This window comes from Echiichthys vipera, assembly GCF_963691815.1.
Source record: "Echiichthys vipera genome assembly, chromosome: 16".
In the NCBI taxonomy this organism is placed as follows: domain Eukaryota; kingdom Metazoa; phylum Chordata; class Actinopteri; order Perciformes; family Trachinidae; genus Echiichthys; species Echiichthys vipera.
The window spans coordinates 5618726-5642384 of NC_139841.1; the positions used below are offsets into that span (position 1 = coordinate 5618726).

Sequence of the window (23659 nt, forward strand, 5' to 3'; positions counted from 1 at the left end):
TTTTTTATGCGCCGGCATCTACTGGCCTCGAAAAGTGTGTTGGACATGTTCCCCCATCCCAAGTGGAAATTACACCCTTGAGTGATCTTATATTTATGCAAGATCGTCTGGTAACCATGGAAACACTTAAGCACATCAGTATGTATGCATGGATTTCCCTGATGCATCAGAAAGAAAAGCTTTTAGGACAGGGGGTGTTGTGTGTAGAGCTGACACACTTAGTTGATGTTAAAGAATGAATTGGTCCCAGACTCTCAGATGTGATATAGGCCTAATTGTAAAGTGAAAATCTTTTTGTTTCGGAATTTTGGACAAATCAAGACATTTTCAGGCATCTGTTTGTCTCTTTTCATTGCATTTTATAAAGTGACTGATTAATTGGCGGCAGCTGTGGCTCAGAGGTAGAGCGGGTCGTCCTCCATTCGAGAGATTAGAGTTCGATCCGCATGTCGAAGTGCCCTTGAGCAAGACACTGAATCCCATGCTGTGCATGGGTATGTGAATGGTTAGATTAGATGGTATGTAGATGTAAACTGCCATCAGTGTGAACGTGTGAAATGGTGAATGTGACAAGTAGTGTGAAAGCGCCTTGAGTAGTCAGAAGACTAGAAAAGCGCTATAGAAGTACAAGTCTATTTACCATTTACCAAGTTCATCTATTCCTCAAAAAGACTTTTCAGATTGATAAAACATCAAATAGTTATATCAATAATGAAAATGAGCAGCCTTTCAGCCCAAGTTGTGTATAACTTCATGTGTACAGTTTGCTTGCAATAAGTCAATATGAACACAAAAGAGATTCCCTATGAAAAAGACAGCCTGAGCCTAACTAGCTGTGAAACAGTAAGTGTGCATTTTAATTGAAAAAACACACTTTATGACAATCGAATTACTCTGTTAGCCCCTATATTACAGTAAGGACCAGTGGATCAATGTGAGAGCGACAGCAGCTTTTGCTGTTTGAATGTTATGGAACGTGAACCACAGGCTGTGGCTTTAACACTCAGTAAACATCACCAAAAAATCCTCAAAAATATTTTGTGTACACAGAGAACCAATGATTCAAACACACCTCCTTGTTTATTCTTAATATACTGTTCTGAAGCCTAACAGCTATTTACATATACACATATGTGAACACAAACTGCATGATGCAGCATGGTGTTGCATGTTGTATTGCAAAGCAAATAGAGACAATCTGCCCTCCAATTGATTGCGGCTTTTACCCGGAAGACATTAACACACACACACACACACACACACTCACACACAGGCAAGCACACACATACGATGTGATTGCAGCTCTCACCCAGAGGACATGAACAAACAATCACAGATTGAATTCGGAGAGTGTTTACTCACCTGGCCCTGTGTGTGTGTGTGTGTGTGTGTGTGTGTGTGTGTGTGTGTGTGTGTGTGTGTGTGTGTGTGTGTGTGTGTGTGTGTGTGTTTGTGTGTGTGTGTGTGTGTGTGTGTGTGTGTGTGTGTGTTTCTGGAGGTCACAGAGTGGATGAGGTGCTCTGTATGCTCACTCTGCAGCTCAGAATACTGAAACGGAACCACTAAATTAATTCAGGATTCAGTTTAAAGTTTTGTTTTCAAAGGGTTTTCATCCATCAATCAGACAAACTGTTTAGCATTTTAAAGAATCAGATAGAAATACCACAATACTGACTGACTGTATCTCTTAATGAAATGCACCAGTCCTGTTTTGCACCACACCTGCCATATTTAAAATTTTAGTGAATTGAATGAAAAAAGTGTGTTCAACAGGTTCTACCTCAAAGCATCTTAACTTAAGACTCACGTTTCCACTGAATGTTACAGCTGTGATCTACTCAACTTTGTTGGTATCAGCACTTTACCTTTTTTACCTACAGTATAGTACACCCTCATAGAAGGTTGAATTCTCAGCTGATCGCCATAGCAACGCCACATGAAATTGCTGTGACATCATGGATAATGTGAAACTTACCGGATCTTTTCATAATCCACCAAACAGACAGACGTCTGAACTTCGTCAATTATACTGTATGTTATAGTGAACGTGTACGTCGTAGTGTACAACGTAGTCTAAGTATTGTATGGCGTAGTGTACGGCATTGGGAGTACGTTTTTCTTAAAAATGCAGTCAGTATTGGTGGTAACTGTGTGGCAGTGGTTAAAAATGGCAGGTTTGTGTAGGATGCCGTGTGTTGCATAAGTGATGATTCTGTCTGACCAATCCCTCACTAAGTCCACCTTCTATTATCCACTCAGCTCACTTGGAACCTACTGGGGTGGTACCAAAAAAAGTACCAGATGCTATCTACAACTTTTACCAATGGAATCCCAAAAAAGAGCAAGTCAAGTCGACTTTGAGTTTGAGTTTGTCCAACTTTGACTTTTCACTTTAAGTACTTTAACTCCTTGTACCTGAAATTTGCACTCAAGTTAATTTTTCTAGCAAGGTCAATTTTATTAAAGTTACAATAATAGTTAATCATCACAATTAATTGTACACACCAGAAACTAGGGAGTTTTGTATAAAATGGGCTAAACAGGAATTGGAGACTTCCTCGTATTATACAATTAAACATAAATTAACAAAACTGTTTGAATCACAGCTAAATTGTTATCAGTATATCAGGCAAAAGAATAGCTTTAGAATATATTTTTACTTTAAATGCTGATAAATTGTAAGCCCATTGCGCATTTACTATATCAAGGAATATACTAACTCGATACTTCTTTTGTACAGTGCCTAATCTAATTAGCTATAAAAAAATTCCATTTGCGGTAACAGCATGGGCAGCAGCAGATATAGCAGAAGTACAATTGTTACTATTGTGGCAACAGTAGTATCAAATATTGTATCATTATGTATCAATTGAATAACATTAGCAATATCGCCGTCTTTGCTCATTATCTTCATTAAGTTTCCCTCAGATGCCTGCTTTGTGTGATTATTACTGTCGTCTTGGTTATTATCAGTACTCATTATCATCAGTGCTATTTTCATCTGCTTTCTGCCGACCTCCCTGCATTTTCCTGGTGTCCTCTGAGGGAAAATTTAAACAGATGGACGCCCCCAGCCTGTTTGAAGGCAATGAACAAGGCCACAGCTTCTCTTGCCCTGCTGCTTTACAATGTCAACTACATCTGAATACAAAGTAACTGCAGGAGGAAAATCTTCTCCTGACATTTTCGGCCTCACTCAGACAAAAAATAAAACGTAGAAATGATTTAGTGTTACAGTACAGCCTGGAGCCACTTCACCTCTAATTTGGACAAGGAAAGCAAGTACATCTGAAACTGGCTTAATTGATCCATGGAGCCCATTTATTTCAGTGAGCACTGTGAAAGAGATGAAACTCTTGAAACACTTGATGTCAAAACAAACTCTAGCAGTGGAGGATGATGGGTTTCAGTTTACATGTTGAACTGAAGACATCCAGTGGATTTTTTTTATCAGGCAGTGATAGCAGCAGCAGTATAAGTACTAGTAGCAGCAGCAGCAGTTATAGCAGCAGCAGCAGTTATAGCAGCAGCAGCAGTGATAGCAGCAGCAGCAGCAACATTAATAACAGCAGCAGCAGTTATAGCAGCAGCAGTGATAGCAGCAGCAGCAGCAGCATTAATAGCAGCAGCAGCAGCAGCAGCAGCAGTTATAGCAGCAGCAGTGATAGCAGCAGCAGCAGTGATAGCAGCAGCAGTTATAGCAGCAGCAGCAGTGATAGCAGCAGCAGCAGTAGTGATAGCAGCAGCAGCAGTGATAACAGCAGCAGCAGCAGTGATAGCAGCAGCAGCAGTTATAGCAGCAGCAGTGATAGCAGCAGCAGCAGTAGTGATAGCAGCAGCAGCAGTAGTAATAGCAGCAGTAGCATTAATAGTTGATGAACAGAAACAGTAATAGCAGCAGAAGCAGCAGCAGTAATAGTAGCAGCAGCAGTAATAGTAGCAGTTATAGCAGCAGTAGCGGCAGCAGTAATAGCAGCAGAAGCAGCAGCAGTAATAGCAGCAGAAGCAGCAGCAGTAATAGCAGCAGTAGCAGCAGCAGCAGTAGCAGTAATAGCAGCAGCAGTAATAGCATCAGTAGCAGCAGCAGCAGTAGCAGTAATAGCAGCAGCAGTAATAGCATCAGAAGCAGCAGCAGTAATAGCAGCAGTAATAGTAGCAGCAGCAGTAATAGCAGCAGTAGCAGCAGCAGTGATAGCAGCAGTTATAGCAGCAGTAATAGCAGCCATAATAGCAGCAGCAGTAATAGCAGCAGTAATAGCATCAGAAGCAGCAGCAGTAATAGCAGCAGTAATAGTAGCAGCAGCAGTAATAGCAGCAGTAGCAGCAGCAGTGATAGCAGCAGTAATAGCAGCAGTAATAGCATCAGAAGCAGCAGCAGTAATAGCAGCAGTAATAGCAGCAGAAGCAGCAGCAGTAATAGCAGCAGTAATAGCATCAGAAGCAGCAGCAGTAATAGCAGCAGTAATAGTAGCAGCAGCAGTGATAGCAGCAGTAATAGCACCCGTAATAGCAGCAGCAGTAATAGCAGCAGTAGCAACAGCAGTAACAGCAGCAGTAATAGCAGCAGTAGCAGCAGCAGAAGCAGCAGAAGCAGCAGCAGTAATAGAAGCAGTAATAGCAGCAGTAATAGTAGCAGTAATAGTAGCAGCAGTAATAGCAGCAGTAATAGCAGCAGTAGCAGCAGCAGTAATAGCAGCAGAAGCAGCAGCAGTAATAGCAGCAGAAGCAGCAGCAGTAATAGCAGCAGTAATAGCAGCAGTAGCAGCAGCAGTAATAGCAGCAGAAGCAGCAGCAGTAATAGCAGCAGAAGCAGCAGCAGTATAAGCAGCAGCAGTAATAGCAGCAGTAATAGCAGCAGAAGCAGCAGCAGTAATAGCAGCAGCAGTAATAGCAGCAGTAATAGCAGCCGTAATAGAAGCAGTAATAGTAGCATTAATAGCAGCAGAAGCAGCAGCAGTGATAGTAGCAGTAATAGCAGCCGTTATAGTAGCAGCAGCAGTAACAGCAGCAGCAGTAATAGTAGCAGTAATAGCAGCAGCAGTAATAGCAGCAGTAATAGCAGCAGAAGCAGCAGCAGTAAATAGCAGCAATAATAGTAGCAGCAGTAATAGCAGCAGTAATAGCAGCAGAAGCAGCAGCAGTAATAGCAGCTGTAATAATAGCAGCAGTAATAGCAGCAGAAGCAGCAGCAGTAATAGTTGCAGTAATAGCAGCAGTAATAACAGCAGAAGCAGCAGCCGTAATAGAAGCAGTAATAGTAGCAGTAATAGTAGCAGCAGCAGCAGTAATAGCAGCAGTAATAGCAGCAGAAGCAGCAGCAGTAATAGTTGCAGTAATAGCAGCAGTAATAGCAGCAGAAGCAGCAGCAGTAATAGTAGCAGTAATAGCAGCAGTAATAGCAGCAGAAGCAGCAGCAGTAATAGTAGCAGTAATAGTAGCAGTAATAGTAGCAGTAATAGCAGCAGTAATAGTAGCAGTAATAGCAGCAGCAGCAGTAATAGCAGCAGTAATAGTAGCAGAAGCAGAAGCAGTAATAGCATCAGCAGCATTAATAGCCGATGAACAGAAACAGTAATAGTAGCAGCAGACAGTATGGTAACTGTAGATGCTGCAGTGATATATTTGTTTACAGTGGCCTGATTGAAACAAATCCAGGCTGGTGGTTTTAGTTGAGGAGTATCTTCCTCTCAACAAAGACAGGATGTGGTGGTGTTGTTCTCCTGCATGGATGGTTTACCTTTTTGTGTCTATGTGGGAGTTGTTCCAACATGAATTTAACTTATGTATCGTTTCCATGGAGACCTCACATCCAACCGTGTCCTGTCAAAGTGGCTAATTAGTTAATGAAGCACCATGAGACAGCCAAACTAGAGAGAAGCTATATAGAGGAATTTTGCCGGCACACAAATTTATTCAATTTGTCCCATTCTTTTTCCCTCTCTCTGCCCTTCCGCCTGTCCTCTTCACTATACCCCCCCCCCCCCCCCCCCCCCCCCCAGTAATCACATCTGCTGTAATCAATTAGCAGGATGTGGAGCAGCAGAGGGAACAGGTGCAGCTAAATGTTAATAAATTCCTCGGTGGCTGTTGTCACAGTAACACTGGCTGAATATTTAAACTGCTCATTGGCCTGATGACTTACACCACAGCTGATGGAGGGATACACACACCATCACTCTGAGTCTGTGTGTGTAATAAGAGGACGTTAACAACAGATGCGTGGATGTCTGTGATACAATCTGTACATGTGTAAGTGGCTGCCTGGTTCTGAGCGGTGCATGTTTGGTACATGACAATTCACTTCAATTCACGCTTCAATACCACAACAGCTGAAACACTGGTTTCTGATTGGCTGGCAGGGCACTGTAGATTACCATAGTTATAGTAAAGATGATTCAACATGGATGTTTTTGTTAGCCTACAATTGCATTGTGTGTATCCCCCAGGCCCAATGAATGTGTCAAATGCATTTTTGTCTTCATGAAACTTTTGCAAAGTAAATTTAAGACGAATTCTGAAAGTATTTGAAATCACCCATGTTTGTTAGTTGGCTTCTTCTTTTGTTGACACGTTGCACATTCCTGGGTGCATTGCTGCCACCTTTGAGTGGAAAAGTATGAAACCTTTTTGAGGAAAATGTTTATCATGTCATCATGTGTGTTTACTCGCATCCACGGGCGTGTGAAGAGCAAACAAGATTGGCCCTTAACCCTCTTCTCTTGGTAGCTAACATCAGTGATGTTTTAGCTACTTTGGGTACGTCCACATGATTGAAAAATACCTTTTTGTTCTCTGTCATTCTTAAAAAGTTTTCCGTCCACATGGACTCAGCTCAAGAAATATCTGCATCCAAAGGAAACCAGTAAAACCGACTAATAACACTCTAGTACACATGCCGGCCTGGATGTGGTGCTGTAACTGCCACAGAAATATACCAACAACAGAGAAGAAGAGACGGGGAGACGCTGTGGAGATTACAAACAACAATCTGGAGGCTTCCCAAATCCTCCTCCATCCTAGAGAGAAATGTGTCCCTGTTTCTGGTGTTAGTGGAGACTTTTGTGCTGTTTTGGACTCTGATGCACCAATCACTCTGCAGTTAGTGTCCTCAACGAGCAGAGGGTGCTGCTGGGAGCCCCTTCCCCGTACCAAAGCACTCACAGGCGGGCACTGTCTCACTACAGACACTTTTCACACCTTCTTAGAAACTTTATTTTTAAAAAGCTACTAGCGACCAATTTAGCCCCTTATTCAGAGCATCAGGGAAAAGGGAGAAATCTGTGCTCGGCCTCATTCATTCCCATGCATGTGGCTCAGGGTCCAGTTCAGTAAACAGTCTATGGGTCCGTCTCTCTCCTTTCACGCAGCAGCACTGTTGTTGTCATGTAACGCCGCGGGGTTAGAGGTCCAGAGGTGGGGCGATGATGGCGGTGTTTCATCAAGATAAAGGGGATATGGATTTTATTCATAGACTACAACTGTGAACATATCACTCAGTTGCTTTTTCTAATTCATTTGTACATCAAAATCAATGTTAGCTGATGTCGGCTATGACAGAAATGCTGATACCGCTTCCATACTTGAGTGAGAGAGAGCTAGATATGTGACAGCAGAGTGGAGTAATGTGCCTCTACTTATACAGGAAGAAAAACAATATTTATATTGCTTTGCCTGGCAACTGTAATTGTGTTCATTTTGACTGTTCACGCAATACACAGTTGCAGATCAAATATATAATGTTCTATTACTCAGTCTGTCCCACTCTGGGTGTTAGATACAAATAAAAATAATAAACATCTACCCCCTTTCTGTGAGGTTTAATAAGTTCTGTATTACGTACATTTGGGCTACAAAAAAAATGACTTTGGCATATACATAAACAAAATGTTTATGTGTATGCTTGCGTATAATTCAGTAAAGAAAGGCTGTGTACATGAAATAACCCCCAGTTCTTAAAGATAGCATCCCTGTGGTTCTTCATGAAACATCTGATTATCGGTCATTTCAGGGTGTTTTGATGCTTTTCAAAAAATGTATTCTACAGGTGTTCTTTTTATAATACCAGTAAAACCTATATGTTGACTGTTGCTACATAATTTGGAACAATACATGACTCTAAACCCAGAGATTAGATAAGATTTAGATTTGATTATCTCACTACCTGATTTGCTCACTCCCCAAATTTCCACATTTCCTCCGAACTCGCTGTTGTTGTATTAGATTAAGTGCATTTAAGTATTGCTTTCTATTTTTAATATATGTAGAAGTGGTTTTAGGAGTAGCAGTATCTAAAAAAACTAGCAGGAAAAGCTATGGAAAACCAAATACATGATTAGGCAAAAATGAGAGAGGTAAAGAGAGGTGGCTACAGTGGATACTTTTTTTTACTTTTTAATTTATTAATCTTCATTAATGTTCAGCCCACTTAACACACCCAAACACGTACAGTGTCATACGAGTATATAAGCAGAATGGTTGATGGCAGCTGCCTCACAGAACAGAGCACACTGGGGGCCAAGCAAACATCTGCTGTGTGTGCGTGCGTGTGTGTCAGAGGTGGGTTGTTAACATGCAAATAAAGCAATTAAAATTCATACAACACAGACACAAATACACACAAAGACAAACACACACACAAACGCACACACACACACGCACACACACACACGCACACACACACACAAACGCACACACACACACACACAGATACAAGTACAGATAGACATACTGTACATGCAATGTATATACACACGCATAGAAACATGCAGTGAAATTTAAACTACCACAGCCTTTTACTTGAACGATTCAATAAAAACAGAAAAACACAGACACAAGCTAAGCATCAGACACATCTGATGACTCAAATAAACACACATCAGAAACCAGATGGTCCTCTCTGCTGATCCCTGATCAGATTGAATGTCCCTCTTCACACCTTGTGATAAAAACACAAACATGATCAAACATAATGCTGCATTCACATCATGTCTTTGTGAATCATGGTGATAACAGGTGGTGGGATTTCTAAACTATGTATAATGCGTATGGCCATAGTATCATTGCAAATGTTTTTTTTGCTCCTATCATGAACCTGTTCTGCTTTCATGCCTGATAGCCCCCGCCGGCGGGGGCTATCAGGCAGTATAACAACATCCCCCTCTGCAGCAACATGTAGCTTGCATACAGACACACATGCTGCATACCACCAGAAAGCTAAGAATCTCTTCTACATGCTCATATAAACCATTCCTATGACCAACAAACACAGTTAGAACGCCGAGCAATCAAACAATGTGAGGCGAAAACACAGAAATACGAGCGACACAGACAAATAAAGGTGGCGCAGTGGCTGCTCTGATGGCAGCAAGACACTGCATCCACTCCATAGCAGAGTCTCCACACGTTCCAACAATACTATTTTTATCCCTCTACGACCAAGTTTCACTGATCCAGCAGCCAAATATGACAGAAAACAAGCGCATTTGAAAAACAAAACCAGAAATGCTGTCTTACCTTTGTAGTATCACAGTGAAAAGTTTAATCCACAGAAATAAAAACCGCTGTAATGGAAGGACTACATCTCCCAGCATGCTTTGGAAGTCTTTCTGGCTTCCTTGACCTGCTTAGCCTGCTTTTCAAAGGCTCTGATTGGGTCAAAGCGCCTGTCCGTCCCGTAGTGTTGCTCATCCTTATTGCTTTGTGATTCCCTAGTCATGTGGTTTAACTGAATACAACGCTCAGAACCTGAATCTATTGGTTCTTACAATTCCAACGAGGTGTCATGCTTCAAGATTGACCAATGGGGACGGAAGATATTGCCACGCGTAAGGGCAAAGGGCCTCTGTTGCGCTAAAAGGTTGTGAGGTTGTGGGGTCCTTTTTTTTTTCTTCAAAAACTGTTTTCTCTTAGACCCAAAATGACATTTAAATGAAAAATGAAATGGATTTTACAACTTGGTACCTAAGAAATCTCAAATGGCACTAATGGTGCCAAATTGTGCCAAACTTGAGGACGCCTATTTATTTCTTTACTAAAACCTCTATAGTTTTTCTCTGCTTTATTTCAGCAGCATCAAACTTCTCACAGGTGATGTCCAGATGTTGTTCCATGGCTTTATTGAGTTTTTAGGCTACTGTGGCATTATTTTTAAAGGGATATTTATATAAAATGACATTTTTTTTTAGGCGAGGGAAGAAATTCTTCCATTTATGCTGTGTTCCATCTGCATTTACTCTGACACAGTTGCATTAAAAGTGCTGGTTAAAGTGTTACCTTTATTGTAATACCAAGATAATGCACATAAAGCTTGTAATTACAGAGATATACCCTATTTATTCTGAGCATGTCTTTTTCGAGCAGAAACCTCAAAAAGGGACTCAGGGAAGAACAGGTTGTGAGGCTTTAAACAGAAAAAATTAATGTTTCTTTTTTCTTTGCCTTGAAAGCTGTACTCCGTTAGATTTGAGATACCTTGTTTCTAGCGGATAATGTTCCTAACACACTTCTGTCCTTACTGCAAGCCTGACTCAGAAGATGGAATTTCCTGATTACCGATAACAAGTGAACGCAGCATAACCTGCAGTGAAAAGCTCTAACGACAGACCAACCACTATTAGCAGCGTCACTAACATGGCGGCACATTAACATTTAGAGAGGGAATGTCTCCACAGACACACAGATGTGTTGCAAATTACATTGGGATGGGTGAACTGACGTTTTGACTTGCAGAATGCAATACACACCCTCTCTAGCAGGTGGCTATGGCATATTACAAAACATATTCAAAGCAACCCAGAAATATCTTGAAAATATCTATATTTAAAATATCTAGTTACCATACTACTCATAATATACCTACATATTATATATAAAAAGACCAAAAACAGACACAAAACATCTACAAAGGGACACAAAATGACCACAAAGAGACATAAAGCATGTGCAAACAGTCTCAAAGTTGCAGATGGGTGCAAATCACAACAAAGAGACAAAGCAACTACAAAAAGACACATAACAACCATAAATAGTCTTGAAATGACCACAAAGAGACAAAGCAACTTTAATAACCACAAAGAGACACAAAAGGCAAATAAATCAGAATGGATTGGACAAAATGCAGTCTCGGAACTCATCGGCTATTGATTTAGCTTTATATTAGCTTTTTGAATTTTTATCTGTGTATAGAAACCTCATCTTCTACTTCATTCTAATATCCTAGATTCTAATTGGACCAGACACATGGATAAGGAAGTCTTGACTATCCCCTGGCAACACCAGAACCTCTGAAACATTGGCTAAATCATTGTCAGGCCGATAGCTGATGGGTTCAGAGACTGGAGGATGTTTTGAAGCTCGATTAGTTGACTAATATTCTTTTTCATCTTTATTGTCTTTCAGAGCATCAAGGTGTCATGGCAGCCACCTCCACGCAGTGCACAGAATGGCATCATCTCTGCCTACAAGATCAAATACAGAAAGACCGGTCGCCGTGGAGACCAAGAAGCCATCGAACCAAACAACTTCTGGTACCTGTTCACAGGTGAGATTTATTGACAATAAGACACATAACCAATATTACCAGATATCCTGAAACATTTGCCCACCTTTTCTCTTCCAAATAGATTTAGTTTGGCTTAGTTCTTACAATCAGTGTGATTGTTTGGATCAAAGTATAAAAACAGGACTGAGATAATAAGACTGTAGTTTAGTGTGTGTCGGCGTGTGTGGGTGGGTTATGTCTGACTGCATGTCTGCAGTGTGTTTCCTTTGTCTTCTGCAAAAGAAAATCTGTATTTGCATGGTCTTAAATCTGTGTGTGTGTGTGTGTGTGTGTGTGTGTGTGTGTGTGTGTGTGTGTGTGTGCGTGTGTGTGTGTGTGTGCGTGCGCGCGTGTGCGTGTGTGTGTGTGTGTGTGTGTGTGTGTGTGTGCTTGTGTGTGCGTGTGTGTGTCTGCGCATTCAAACTGCCACCAGCTATTATTTCAATTTGAGTTTTGCAGGATGTGAATGAAACTGATCTTCCTTTTCATTATTTTTCACTGATGATTATCTCCATAAGTCTATCCGCACGGGAACTCGTTCTCCAGTGGCAGGTGTTTGTGTGTGTGTCGAGTCTGATCTGGCTGCTGCGAGTCTGACTGTCAGCAATAATCACTCTTTTTTACTGTCTGGAAATATAATGACGGACATGACAAACTGCAGCTTCACTGAGTAAATTAAATGACAACACATTATACCTTTATCAACACTTTAATTTACACAAACGCGCTAGACTAAGAAGTGAGAAGTTCACAACATCTCCACTTAGATGGAATTAAACGTATCTGTTTGTTTACTCTCAAGCTTCTCATTTAAACTTGTACTCCATAAGAATTGAGATCCGTTTTTTTTCTAGCGTCCTCTGTGGCAGTAAGATGTAACTGCAGGTGAGCCTGTTCTTTCAGAGCCGCCATCTTGTCACGTTCATCACTATCACGTCACTATGTGTGTTGACAATTGTATTTTTTTTTTTGTTCTTTTGTAAACTTTATTGAAGCACATTCACCTCTCTACTTCCGGTCCATACCCTATATCTTCCCGTCTTAAATCCACACGCAACCATGTTCCTATTACACTTCTGTCCTTACTACAAGCCTGACTCAGAAGTTGCAGATCCAATTTCTGATTACAAGTGAACGCAGCATAACTGTTGGTGCGATCTGGGCCGACAGACCAACCACTGTCAGCAGCGTCACTAACATGGTTGCTTATTTACTTCTAGAGAGTCTCCACAGACACAGATATTGGAATACTCAGCAAAAAGGCAACAAGTGCTTTCATTAGTGGGACATATGATCAGTCACCATTGTTTTCACTCACTCTTGGATCGATATTAACTTAAAAGACAATTAAAAAAAATCGATAACATTAAGACTATAAGTATAAGCGAACACTGGAACTAAAGGTTTGTGTGCTCAAACTGGAAACGTTTCTGTAAAACTCTGGCTTGTTCAGGCTCTACACTCCCACCAATAAAATTGACGAAGGACAACTCTAACAGTGTGAGAAAAAAGGATACAATCAAGAGTACAAATTCACTGAGCAAGACAACCACAAGTCCGAGACACCATAGCTGTTAGGAACCTTACGGTCTGCAAGTTTCAGGTTTATCCTTGCAGCTAGTCAAACTACAGAAGCATGATATCTATGGTTGCAACTGAATAAGATTCCATGATACGATAACATCTAAGAAAAGGTTTCATGGTTTCATGATATACTGTATTACACAATAATAATACACACAATACACAAAAAAAGTTAAGACAACAAGTTTCAAGTAAAGTCCCAAGTCAAGACAACAAGTCCCCCCAAGTCAAACCCCTAGTAATAAACAATAAATGGTCAACTCGCTAGTTACGTGTGAAGTCGAGGACAAGATCCAAAATGTACCAAAGTGAAATTCCGGCGTAAAAACATCCCATGGTCTTTTTCAGCACTTACATACATCAAATAAGCCATTGAGACAGTTTTTTTTTCGTGTAACGACTATTAACAGAGACAGTGACAGTGATTAGCTCGGGGCAGTACGGTGAAGGCATTAAAACGTCTTTTTTAACCACTAATACTGCTCAAAATAACACCAAACCTCTGCAGCAGCATGAGAAGAGTCCCTACACAGAAAACAAAGCACCAATGGGCTCCTTCCTTTGGGATTGACTTTGGTAATCCACTTGAATGGACTTTACTATGAGAGGAGCTGGTACAGGGGCCAGTAGGTAAGTCTTTAAAACACTCTTTTAATAAACTCTGGGTTCACTAACTATGTTGTTGTTGCTTTGTTTTCTGTGTAAGGACTCTTCTCATGCTGCTGCAGAGGTTTGGTGTTATTTTAAGCAGTATTAGTGGTTAAAAAAAAAGCCCTTTTCTTTTTAACCCGAGCTAATCAGTGTTAGCCACGTCCGGCTGTTAGTGACTCTCCCAGGTTTCTCTGTTAATAGTTGTTACACAAAAAAAACTGTCTCAATGGCTGATGTATGTAACTGACTAAAAAGAACATGGGAGGATTTTGCAACCAGAATTACACTTTAAGTCCTAAAAAAGTCATGCACCCTTTTCCAAATGCAATACCTTTTGATTTTTAAAGCAACATGTTTTGCTTGCGTCTCTCTTTGGCCTTAGATGATACATTCCCAAACTGCTGCTGTTGCTATGGAGAATAAGTCAGAGGAGTGAATCAGAAGCAAATTCAGAATGCTTCATTGTTACAATTAGAGACAAAACCTGTCGCCATAATTACTTACATCTTCTCAAAGTGACCCAGATGAACAGTTTTTAATTGCTGAAAGATTTATCAGGTTTCCACAATGAGTGAAATTAACTTCGGCTCACAGTTTGTACATGCATGACTGAAGTTTAAGCTCCCTGATTGGTTGTTTCTTACTGAAATTCCCCTTGGGAGGTGTCCCCCTCCCCTGCAGTTGTTATGTCCACAGGCTTGTTCCTTTGAATTTTTACCAAAGCGCCAGAACAACTAATTTGTTCATATTTTTTACTGATGATACTGTCAGGAGTTGTTGTGTTTAGGCACACATTATATATATTGCAGAAACCCTGGACACCTGGAATAACTTTTCACACTGATGTTGAAGCTGTGGATGGCCGCAATATTTGGGGCCACTCCACGGACTAAATTGTTAAAAAAACGTATTATTCAGGAATGAAACATATCTACGGGATAGCCATGACATAACCCTGTAGTATGGCATACTGACCCCGGCTCCTGAGTGGTTTGTTTCACAGAAATTGGAAACTGATTGGGACAGGGTGGGCACTTTGAAAACATACCAGGCAGGTGATTGGATGAACTATCGGCCTATCAGGAGAAGAAAAAAGCAATATTTTCCATCAAGAAAAGCCTTCAGTCTCTGATTCTGATAAAACGGATGCTATTGCAGCATCAAAGCTTACCCCTTTGGTTTTGAAGCATCACCCCACCCCCACTCCCTCAACTGCCAGTTGCTCCTCACAGGACACTGGTTACCACTTAGGGTACAGCCACGCGATTAAAAACGACCTTTTATTTCCCCATCATTCTTAAAAAGTTTTCCATCCACACGGATGCTTAAGATGGTTAAGAAATATCTGCGTCCACAGGACACCAGGTAAACTGACTCAAAACGCTGTAGTACACATGCCAGGCCTGGATGTGGAGCTGCAACTGCCACAGAAATACACCAACAACAGAGAAGAAGAGACGGGGATATGCTGTGGAGAATACAAACACCGAAGAGTTTCTCTCCAAATCTGGAGACTTCCCAAATCCTCCTCCATCCTAGAGAGAGATGTGTCACTGTTTCTGGTGTTAGTGGAGACTTTTGTGCTGTTTTGACTCTGATGCACCAATCACTCTGCAGTTAGTGTCCTCAACGAGCAGAGGGTGCTACTGGGAGCCCCTTCCCCGTCCCAAAGCACTCACAGACGGGCACTGTCTCGCTTCTTTTCGTGACCTTCTTGGCTACTTTACTTATAAAAAGCTACTAGTGACCAATTTAGCTCCTTATTCAGAGCACCAGGGAAAAGGGAGAAATCTGTGGTCGGCCTGATTCATTCCCATGAATGTGACTCAGAGTCCAGTTCAGTAAACAATCTAGGGGTCCTGTGGTCGGCCGAAACAATACTAAAGTTGTGTGATTACAGGAAAATGCGCCACTGTGTGGACGGGCCCTTGGGTTTCTGTAAAAAAAACAGTTTACATAGAAATTTGCAGTGGAAATATTCTGGAACAACGAGTTTTGTCTATTTCTCCACAATAGTAACATTATTGTTACGTCTGTTTCTATAGTAACCACTTGAATATATGTATAGCAGGAAAAGACAACAGTATAATTTACATACAAACAGCAAGGTACCTAAATGTCAGTTATAATAACACTCTCTCTCTCTCTCTCTCTCTCTCTCTCTCTCTCTCTCTCTCTCTCTCTCTCTCTCTCTCTCTCTCTCTCTCTCTCTCTCTCTCTCTCTCTCTCTCTCTCTCTCTCTCTCTCTCTCTCCAGGACTAGAGAAGGGCAGTCAGTACAGTTTCCAAGTAGCAGCCATGACGACAAATGGAACAGGTCCGGCCAGTGACTGGTACACCGCTGAGACGCCGGAGAACGACCTGGATGGTAAGAACAGAAAGTTGGAGAGAGAGAGTGTGTGTGTGTGTGTGTGTGTGTGTGTGTGTGTGTGTGTGTGTGTGTGTGTGTGTGTGTGTGTGTGTGTGTGTGTGTTTGTGTGTGTGTGTGTGTGTGTGTGTGTGTGTGTGTTTGCGATCTGTACAACATCGTGTAAATACCTCCGCTGTCATACACATAAATATTTAACCACTGAAAGGCAGAGATGAATAGATGGAGGGAAGATTCACCTCTGGGGAGGAGGAGGGGGCAGGAGGGATGGGAAGGCTCTAAATTGGTTGGCGGAGGTGGAAAGGAAAGGTGCAGACAGCAGAGAAGAAGAAAGGAAAAGAAGAGAGGACAGTGAAGTAGAGGAAAGATAGGAAAGGAAAGGATAGGACACTGAAGTAGAGGAAAGAAAGAAACAGAAAGGAAAGGAGAGGACAGTAAAGTAGAGGAAGGAAAGGAAAGGAGAGGACAGTGAAGTAGAGGAAAGTAAGGAAAGGTGCAGACAGCAGAGAAGAGGAAAGAAAAAGAAAGGCAAGTTCACAATCGGAAAAAAGGCAAGGGCAAGGCAAGGCAGCTTTATTTGTATAGCACTTTTCATACACAAGGCAGACTCAAAGTGCTTCACAGCACAACATGTCATGAATTCAAATGCTTTACAGAAAGACAAAGAGAATAAAAACATAGACAATAATCAAAACAGTGTGGACGTTAAAAGTGTGAAGATTTAGCAGAAAGCTAAGGTGAACATAAAAGTTTTCAGTCTAGTTTTAAAAGTGGTCAGAGTGGGTGAAAGTCTCACATCTTCAGGAAGTTTATTCCAGCTGTTTGTTGCATAATGACTGAAAGATGCTTTCCCTTGATTTGAGTTTACTCTGCGAACCACGAACAGATTGGTCTCAGAGGATCTTAGTGATCTAGAAGGCTTATGTAGTGGGAGCATATCAGTGATATACCTCGGCCCTAGACCACGTAGTGATTTATATGTGAGCAGGAGGATTTTGAAGTCAATTCTCTGACGTACAGGAAGCCAGTGTAATGATTTAAGAATTGGTGTAATGTGCTCACATGTTTTGGTCTTTGTTAGAACTCTAGCAGCAGCGTTCTGAACAAGCTGTAGCTGCCTGACAGTTTTTTTGGGAAGACCTGCAAGGAGACTGTTACAGTAGTCTAGCCTACTGGTTATAAAGGCATGGACAAGTTTTTCTAAGTCTTGAGCTGACATGAGCCCTCTAAGTCTTGTTACATTTTTAAGGTGATAATAGGCCGATTTTGTTACTGATTTGATGTGACTGTTGAAATGTAAATCAGAATCCATAATAACCCCAAGATTTCTGGCTTTATTTGAGGTTTTCAAAAAAAGGAAATTACAGGACATAAGAGGAGAGAAAGGAAAGAAAATGGGAGTTAAAGGAAATGAAAGGAGAGCAGAGGAAAGAAAGGAAAGGAGGGGACAAGAGATGAAAGGAAGGAAAGAAGAAAGGAAAGTAAAGGAAAAGAGAAGAAAGGAGAGGACAGTAAAAGAGAGGGAAGAAAATAAAGGAGGGGACAGTGAAGTAGAGGAAAGAAAAGAAAGGAGAGAACAGTTAAGGAGAGGAAAGGAATGAGAGAATGTGAAGAAAGTGAGCAAAACAGCCAACAGACAGGCAGGTGTCACCTAATGATTTTTATCAGAATAATAAGAGTTGATGACCTCAGGCTGAATCTCAGGAGGAAGATGCTCCGGTCAGCAGGAAGCATTGAGTTAAAAAAAACAAAACATCCATGCTAAGTGTGTTTCCAGGCCGGGACATGGGGAGACAGGAATCTCATTTCAATGGATTATCACTCAATAAAGTGATATGAAGCATCTCCCCCCTGAGGAGAGAGCCCGCTAATCTGATCCAATATGATGCTGAAGTCTAACACAAACTGTCAGGGCTTATCAGGGTTTAATACACAGCTAACAGGGTTAGCATCTGTTAGCTACGGCTGCTTAAACTACTGCTACTTCTGGTGCCTTCTTCTTCTTTGGAGTGAAGTTTCATCTTGTGTGGTTTTGCAGAGAGTCAGGTGCCCGACCAGCCCAGCTCTCTACACGTCAGGCCGCTGCCCAACAGCATCATCATGTCCTGGACTCCACCCCTCAGTCCAAACATCCTGGTTCGAGGCTACATCATCGGCTACGGAGTGGGAAGTCCTTATGCCGAGACAGTGCGAGTGGACAGCAAACAGAGATACTACTCCATCGAAAACCTTGGTGAGGAGGGGGTGGGAAGGAATGTGATGGTGAAGGGAACAGAAACAATAGACTCAGCCTGACAGCTTTGCTTCCAGTACAGATAAACTGCTTCCAGTCTTTGTGATAATTTAAGGGGAAGTGCTAACCTTGCTCCGTCGTCCGACAGAAACGTTCAGACAAGATTTCCATAAAGATGTTAGGGGAGAGCGGGGTGATTTGAGTCCGAGGGGAAGTTGAGCTACCCCTTGTTCATAGACAAGATTGGTTATATGAACACAAGCTTTTAGAGAGTTATCCATTTCACTCACCCTGTGATGGAGAGACGCCTAAAAACGAGAGTAAAACATTTTAAAGTTGTACTCCATAAGAATTGAGATATATTTTCACTTGCAGCCTTTTTGGCAGTAAGATGTAACTGCAGGCGAGCCTCCATTTTGTCACGTTCAAAGTCATTATGTGTGTTGGCTATTTATTTTTATTTTTTTGCTCTTTTGTAAAACACATACACCTCTCTATTTCCAGTCTGTCCCCTATATGTTCTTTCTTAAATCAACAAACGTTCCTGTTGCACTTCTGCCCTTACTACAAGCGCGACTTAGAAGTTGAGGTTCCCGATTTACAATTATGAGTGAACGCAGCATCAACTGTTGGTGATGAGTTGAGCAACTAGACCAGCGGCTTTCAGCAGCATCACTAACATGGCGACTTATTTACATCTAGCCCTCGAATGTCACCTCAGACACTGATATTGGAATACCCTGCAAAAAGGCAACAAGTGCTTTCATTAGTGGGTCATATAACCAATCACCATTGTTTTAACTCACTCTTTGGTAGATATTGACTTAAAAGGCAATTAAATAGATGGAAATCTTACGGACTACAACTTTAGGTCCAAAAAATTGTGTTTTGTTTTCAAAGTAGGTGATTCTGAACAATTCAGACATTTTGAACAAATCTCACACCTGTGTTAGTGCTTGAGGAAGTTACAACATGAGGCTAAACTATTAGCATGACATAGTATTACTATCACTAAAATTATACATTGCATTTTGTTCAACCAAGGAACTGCCGTTAGTATGCAACGGGTCAGGTGTCAGTTTTAGGAACTCCTCAGTCAAGATAAAAAGTCCTGAAAGTATATTTTGGGGGGAACAAACAGCATGTGGGAGAAGAAGTTACTTGATTTGGACTTTTCCCACTAGACCCTCCTTCAGCAGGTGGGCACGTCACTGTGAGTTTAAAGGATGCCGTATCTGCTCAGAGCCGTGCTAAAGTGATGTCTGACCCCTCCGATGTTACACTAGTACAGTGTCCCCAGAGAGGGAAGGACAGGTTGACAATTAATTGTTGATATATTTTTCCATAACAGTAGAAATTATCAGCACCAAATTAATAAATCATTCCACGAATTTACATTTCCAGTGCATTTTTCAACACAAAATATGTAAAAGCCACCACCCCCCACCCTCATGAAACCTGCTGCTCCTGCCAACAGTTCCAATATTGACACAGCGCCTCACTGTTCTAGTAAATCATTATAATGGTGAAATCCCTATTTAATTACCATCAATAATTTAAAGAAATTTAATAAGAAAGCTGCTTGAGGTGAAAATCTAATTGTGAAAGCACAAATAAGTTAAAACATCCTCCCCAGTGACCACAACAAGCAATCTGCATGGCAAAGAAGACAATAACAAATTGGTTGATTATTATTTTTTTTACGCAGATGAAAATTCCCATCTCAGGTCTCATAATGGAGAAGTAATGAAAAACTAAAATGCAGCCGTCTTGTTCCATGCACACATGGGAGCGAGCACACATATGTACACGACATTTATAATTCATACTGATCATTAATTCATGTGGTGCGGCGTCTGGGGAGCGGAGCAGGCGTGTTTGTATAACTGATGCGAGGGTTTGAAGCTACATGGAGAGAACATGCAGCATCATCACATCAAGAGCGACAAGCGGCAGCGGGGCGAGCCGCTGCATGACAATCAGTTCATACGTCTACAGTCACTGTCTTCAGGTACATCCGCTGTCTGCAGGAGACAGGGAAGTAGAGCTGTCAAAATCCTGTCTAAAAGCACACAGGTGTGAATATATTTAATTATCTATTTTTGGACATTATGTCCATAAGAGGGTAAACCAAAAGAACTGGAGACACTTAAAACACATACCTACTTGTCTAGGTATATTTATTTCAACATAAACATGTCTTTTAAAATATCCACATGAATACACATTACGGAATAAACGAATAAAATAATGTCCCATACCCTAAAATTAAATTCAGAGGACCTATGATGCTTGTCTGTCTTTTCTGACCTATACATGTAGTTATACTGTTTTATAGTCATGTTAAATGAAACCAAAGCGTCAAATAATGAAGTACTTGCATTTAGATGTGAGCCCTTTCAACCGTCTGGGTCGGCTGTGTTCAGCTCTGAACGCTAGGGTGACGGTCGTTATTAGAGATTTGTCTCTGAGAAGAATCCTGACTTCCTATTGGTCATGCTGCTACACACAGACTCGAACTGTGAGCTGTTTTAGTGTTTATTTAGGATGTTAACCTGGTAAAGCTAATGTTAGCATGTTGCGCAGCTAACGTGGCTTACTTCAATATAGACACTGTTTTCGGCTGCTGATGTAACTGATGTCTGTATACGCTAAGGTGACCAGATTTCTGAGACAAAATCTGGGGACATTTTTGTTTCAGAGGAGTAAAAACCTCAAGACATGTTTTTATCTTTGAAAAACTAACACAGGGACACTGTCCTTACCATTCATAAAGCAGTTAATCTCACCCTATTTCTCCTAAATTGTAAAGGAATTAATAAACAATGAGTTTTTTTCCTCTGATCAAAGTAGCTGAGATCAAGAACATCCATAAAATCAGCTGTGATGAACAGGCATCAGACACTCCACCCAAACGAAGGCCTCCTCCTTACACCACATGATTCTCACAGGATTTGGGGAAGAGTTTAAAATTGAAAATGTCACAGTTCATGTTGGATGACAACGTGGGGCATATGGCTTAAGAAAAGATCTGGCTATAAGGTGGCTGAATGTGTTTTACATTAATGTGGGTGGAAAATAGGAAACCGGGCATGATACATCTCCTTTGTTGTACATTATTAATGTCTTATTGTGAATGGTCCCTATCTTTAGATAAATAAGTGTTAAATTAAAAATTACAAATGAAAGCCAAACTACCTTACACCTGATAAACCTAAAAATATATTCAATGTAGTAATATTATCTGTTTCTGAAATAAAGGCATATGTTGCTTCACTGGCTGCCACAGCCTGGGAAGAATAAAATGTTCAAAAGACAACCCAACAGATGCTCATCGGCTTTCAAGTTGACCTGTGTTCACCAGAGCCAAACTAAACTGGATATTATATGCAACATTCCCATTTTGAAAGGAAGACTTTTTAAACTTTTGGTACATCCTGCTGCTGTTGGAATATCATTCTACATATTGTTTAGCTTTAAGCAACAACTTGAAGAGGTTGGTCTGTCACCATAGTAACACGAAGTGACTTAGATAAGTGACTTTAATCTGACTACTAATGTGGAAATAGTAATATGTTAGACTAGCCTACTGCTTACTGGAAAAAAGGAGTCAGATTAGAGTAGTGTTACTAGGTAGGCTAACATGTTAGTGGCATCACTGGTCATCACAGACACTGACGAGCTGGCACAAGTTGGTGATGAATAGTTTATAATAAGTTTCTGGTGGTTTTATTTAATGACAAGTTACTAACTACCTCTAAGGAGCTACAGTTACTCTGAAGTGTCATAATAATAAAACTGTGTGCTGTAGAGTAGTACTCAACAGTTTTTAGTTACATCACTGCTTATAATGTTAGCAATAATAGATCTGTTTAATCACAAATATTGTAGATAATAAATACACATATAAATCAGACATTAAATAACATAGATGGTAACAATAACACTTACAAGAACACTTTTGGTGTTGTGTGTGTACTACAGCTGGATGAATGGATGCATGAATTCCATAAAAATACCTGTAGCCGCCTCTAATAAAGGGAAAACGCAGCTATTCCACCAATCAAAATACCAGAAATATGGACATTCTAGATGGGCATTGTGCCCTGAGCTCTGGGTTGGCGGGCGTTTGTTTTGGCTTTAGCCTGTGCGCGTCGTAGGGTTCGAAACTATACGCGTTGTTTGGTCAACATTGACGTTTTTTCTTTTTTATATATATATATATATATTCCATTTTCCTAACTTTCAGTCACAGTGAAAACTGGGGACATTTCCAGGGACAGCCGTAGCCGGGAAACCGGGGCCGTCTGGTCACCCTTGTATGGTAAGGGGCATAACATTTCCTGGCACGCAGCAAAAACTGTTGAACAATCACAGCAGAGCAGACCAGCCGACCAATCAGAGCAAACTGGGCTTTTCGGGAGGGGGTGGCAGAAGCTCAGACAGAGCCTGCCCCACAGAGGTGCTGCAGCAATGGACGCTATGAGAAATATAATGTGTTTTTTAAAGATCAAAGCATGTAAACATATTGTAGTTGACCCGAAAAATACAAATATGACCCTGAAAACTAGCATAATAGGGCCTCTTTAAAGACTATAGGCCTCTCTCCATCCCTCTCTCTCTCTGGAGTGTGCAGGAGGCAGGCCACGATCACATAATGTCATCAGATGGTTCATATATTTGTCTTAAACATACGGGTCTCTTGTTCTTCCTCAAATTTGTCTGGCAAATTTGGAATTGGTCCAACGCAAGTTCAAGAATCTTGTCATCTCTCCAGTTAGACATTTTTGTTGGCGTCTTCTTATCCGCCCTCGTTGTTTTTTTTCCTCCGGTGGCGCCAGCTGCATAGATGAAATGTCAACAACACAGCCACTGGGCTCAAATCAGATGTCATAAAGACAGAGACTGAACAGACTGAATATACATTTTCATTAGAATGGAGTTTTTTACAGTTCAAGTATATATTACATTACATTACTTACAGGGGGAAGAAGAAGAAAAAGGGAAGTAAGTCACGCTCCTGAAACCTAGAGGAAACAATTTTTGTATATATATAGTATATGAATGTATATATATATGATGATATGGATTGGTGGCCATGTGTAGTCATATTTTCATGTGTAGTCATATTTTCATCGTCATATTTTCTATAATAATGGTACATTTCTTTGGGGCTGGGATTTTGATTCTAATGTTTGTCATGTAAAACAGGACATTACAGATAGATTATGGAAATATTTAGTATCCTGGTTTTGAAATCGCTGACACGGTATAAGAAATTTAGT

The 23659-nt window shown here is 40.9% G+C and overlaps 1 protein-coding gene across 1 annotated transcript in view; it reads left to right on the forward strand.

Moving 5' to 3' along the window:
• dcc (DCC netrin 1 receptor) overlaps nt 1-23659 on the forward strand; it is a gene marked incomplete at both ends in the record, with an annotated part of 329103 nt that overhangs the window by 215565 nt on the left and 89879 nt on the right. The window contains 3 exons of the mRNA XM_083929753.1: nt 11398-11539; nt 16031-16141; nt 18180-18374. Coding sequence (XP_083785879.1) covers nt 11398-11539; nt 16031-16141; nt 18180-18374 — 448 coding nt within the window. The remainder of the gene's footprint in view (nt 1-11397; nt 11540-16030; nt 16142-18179; nt 18375-23659) is intronic.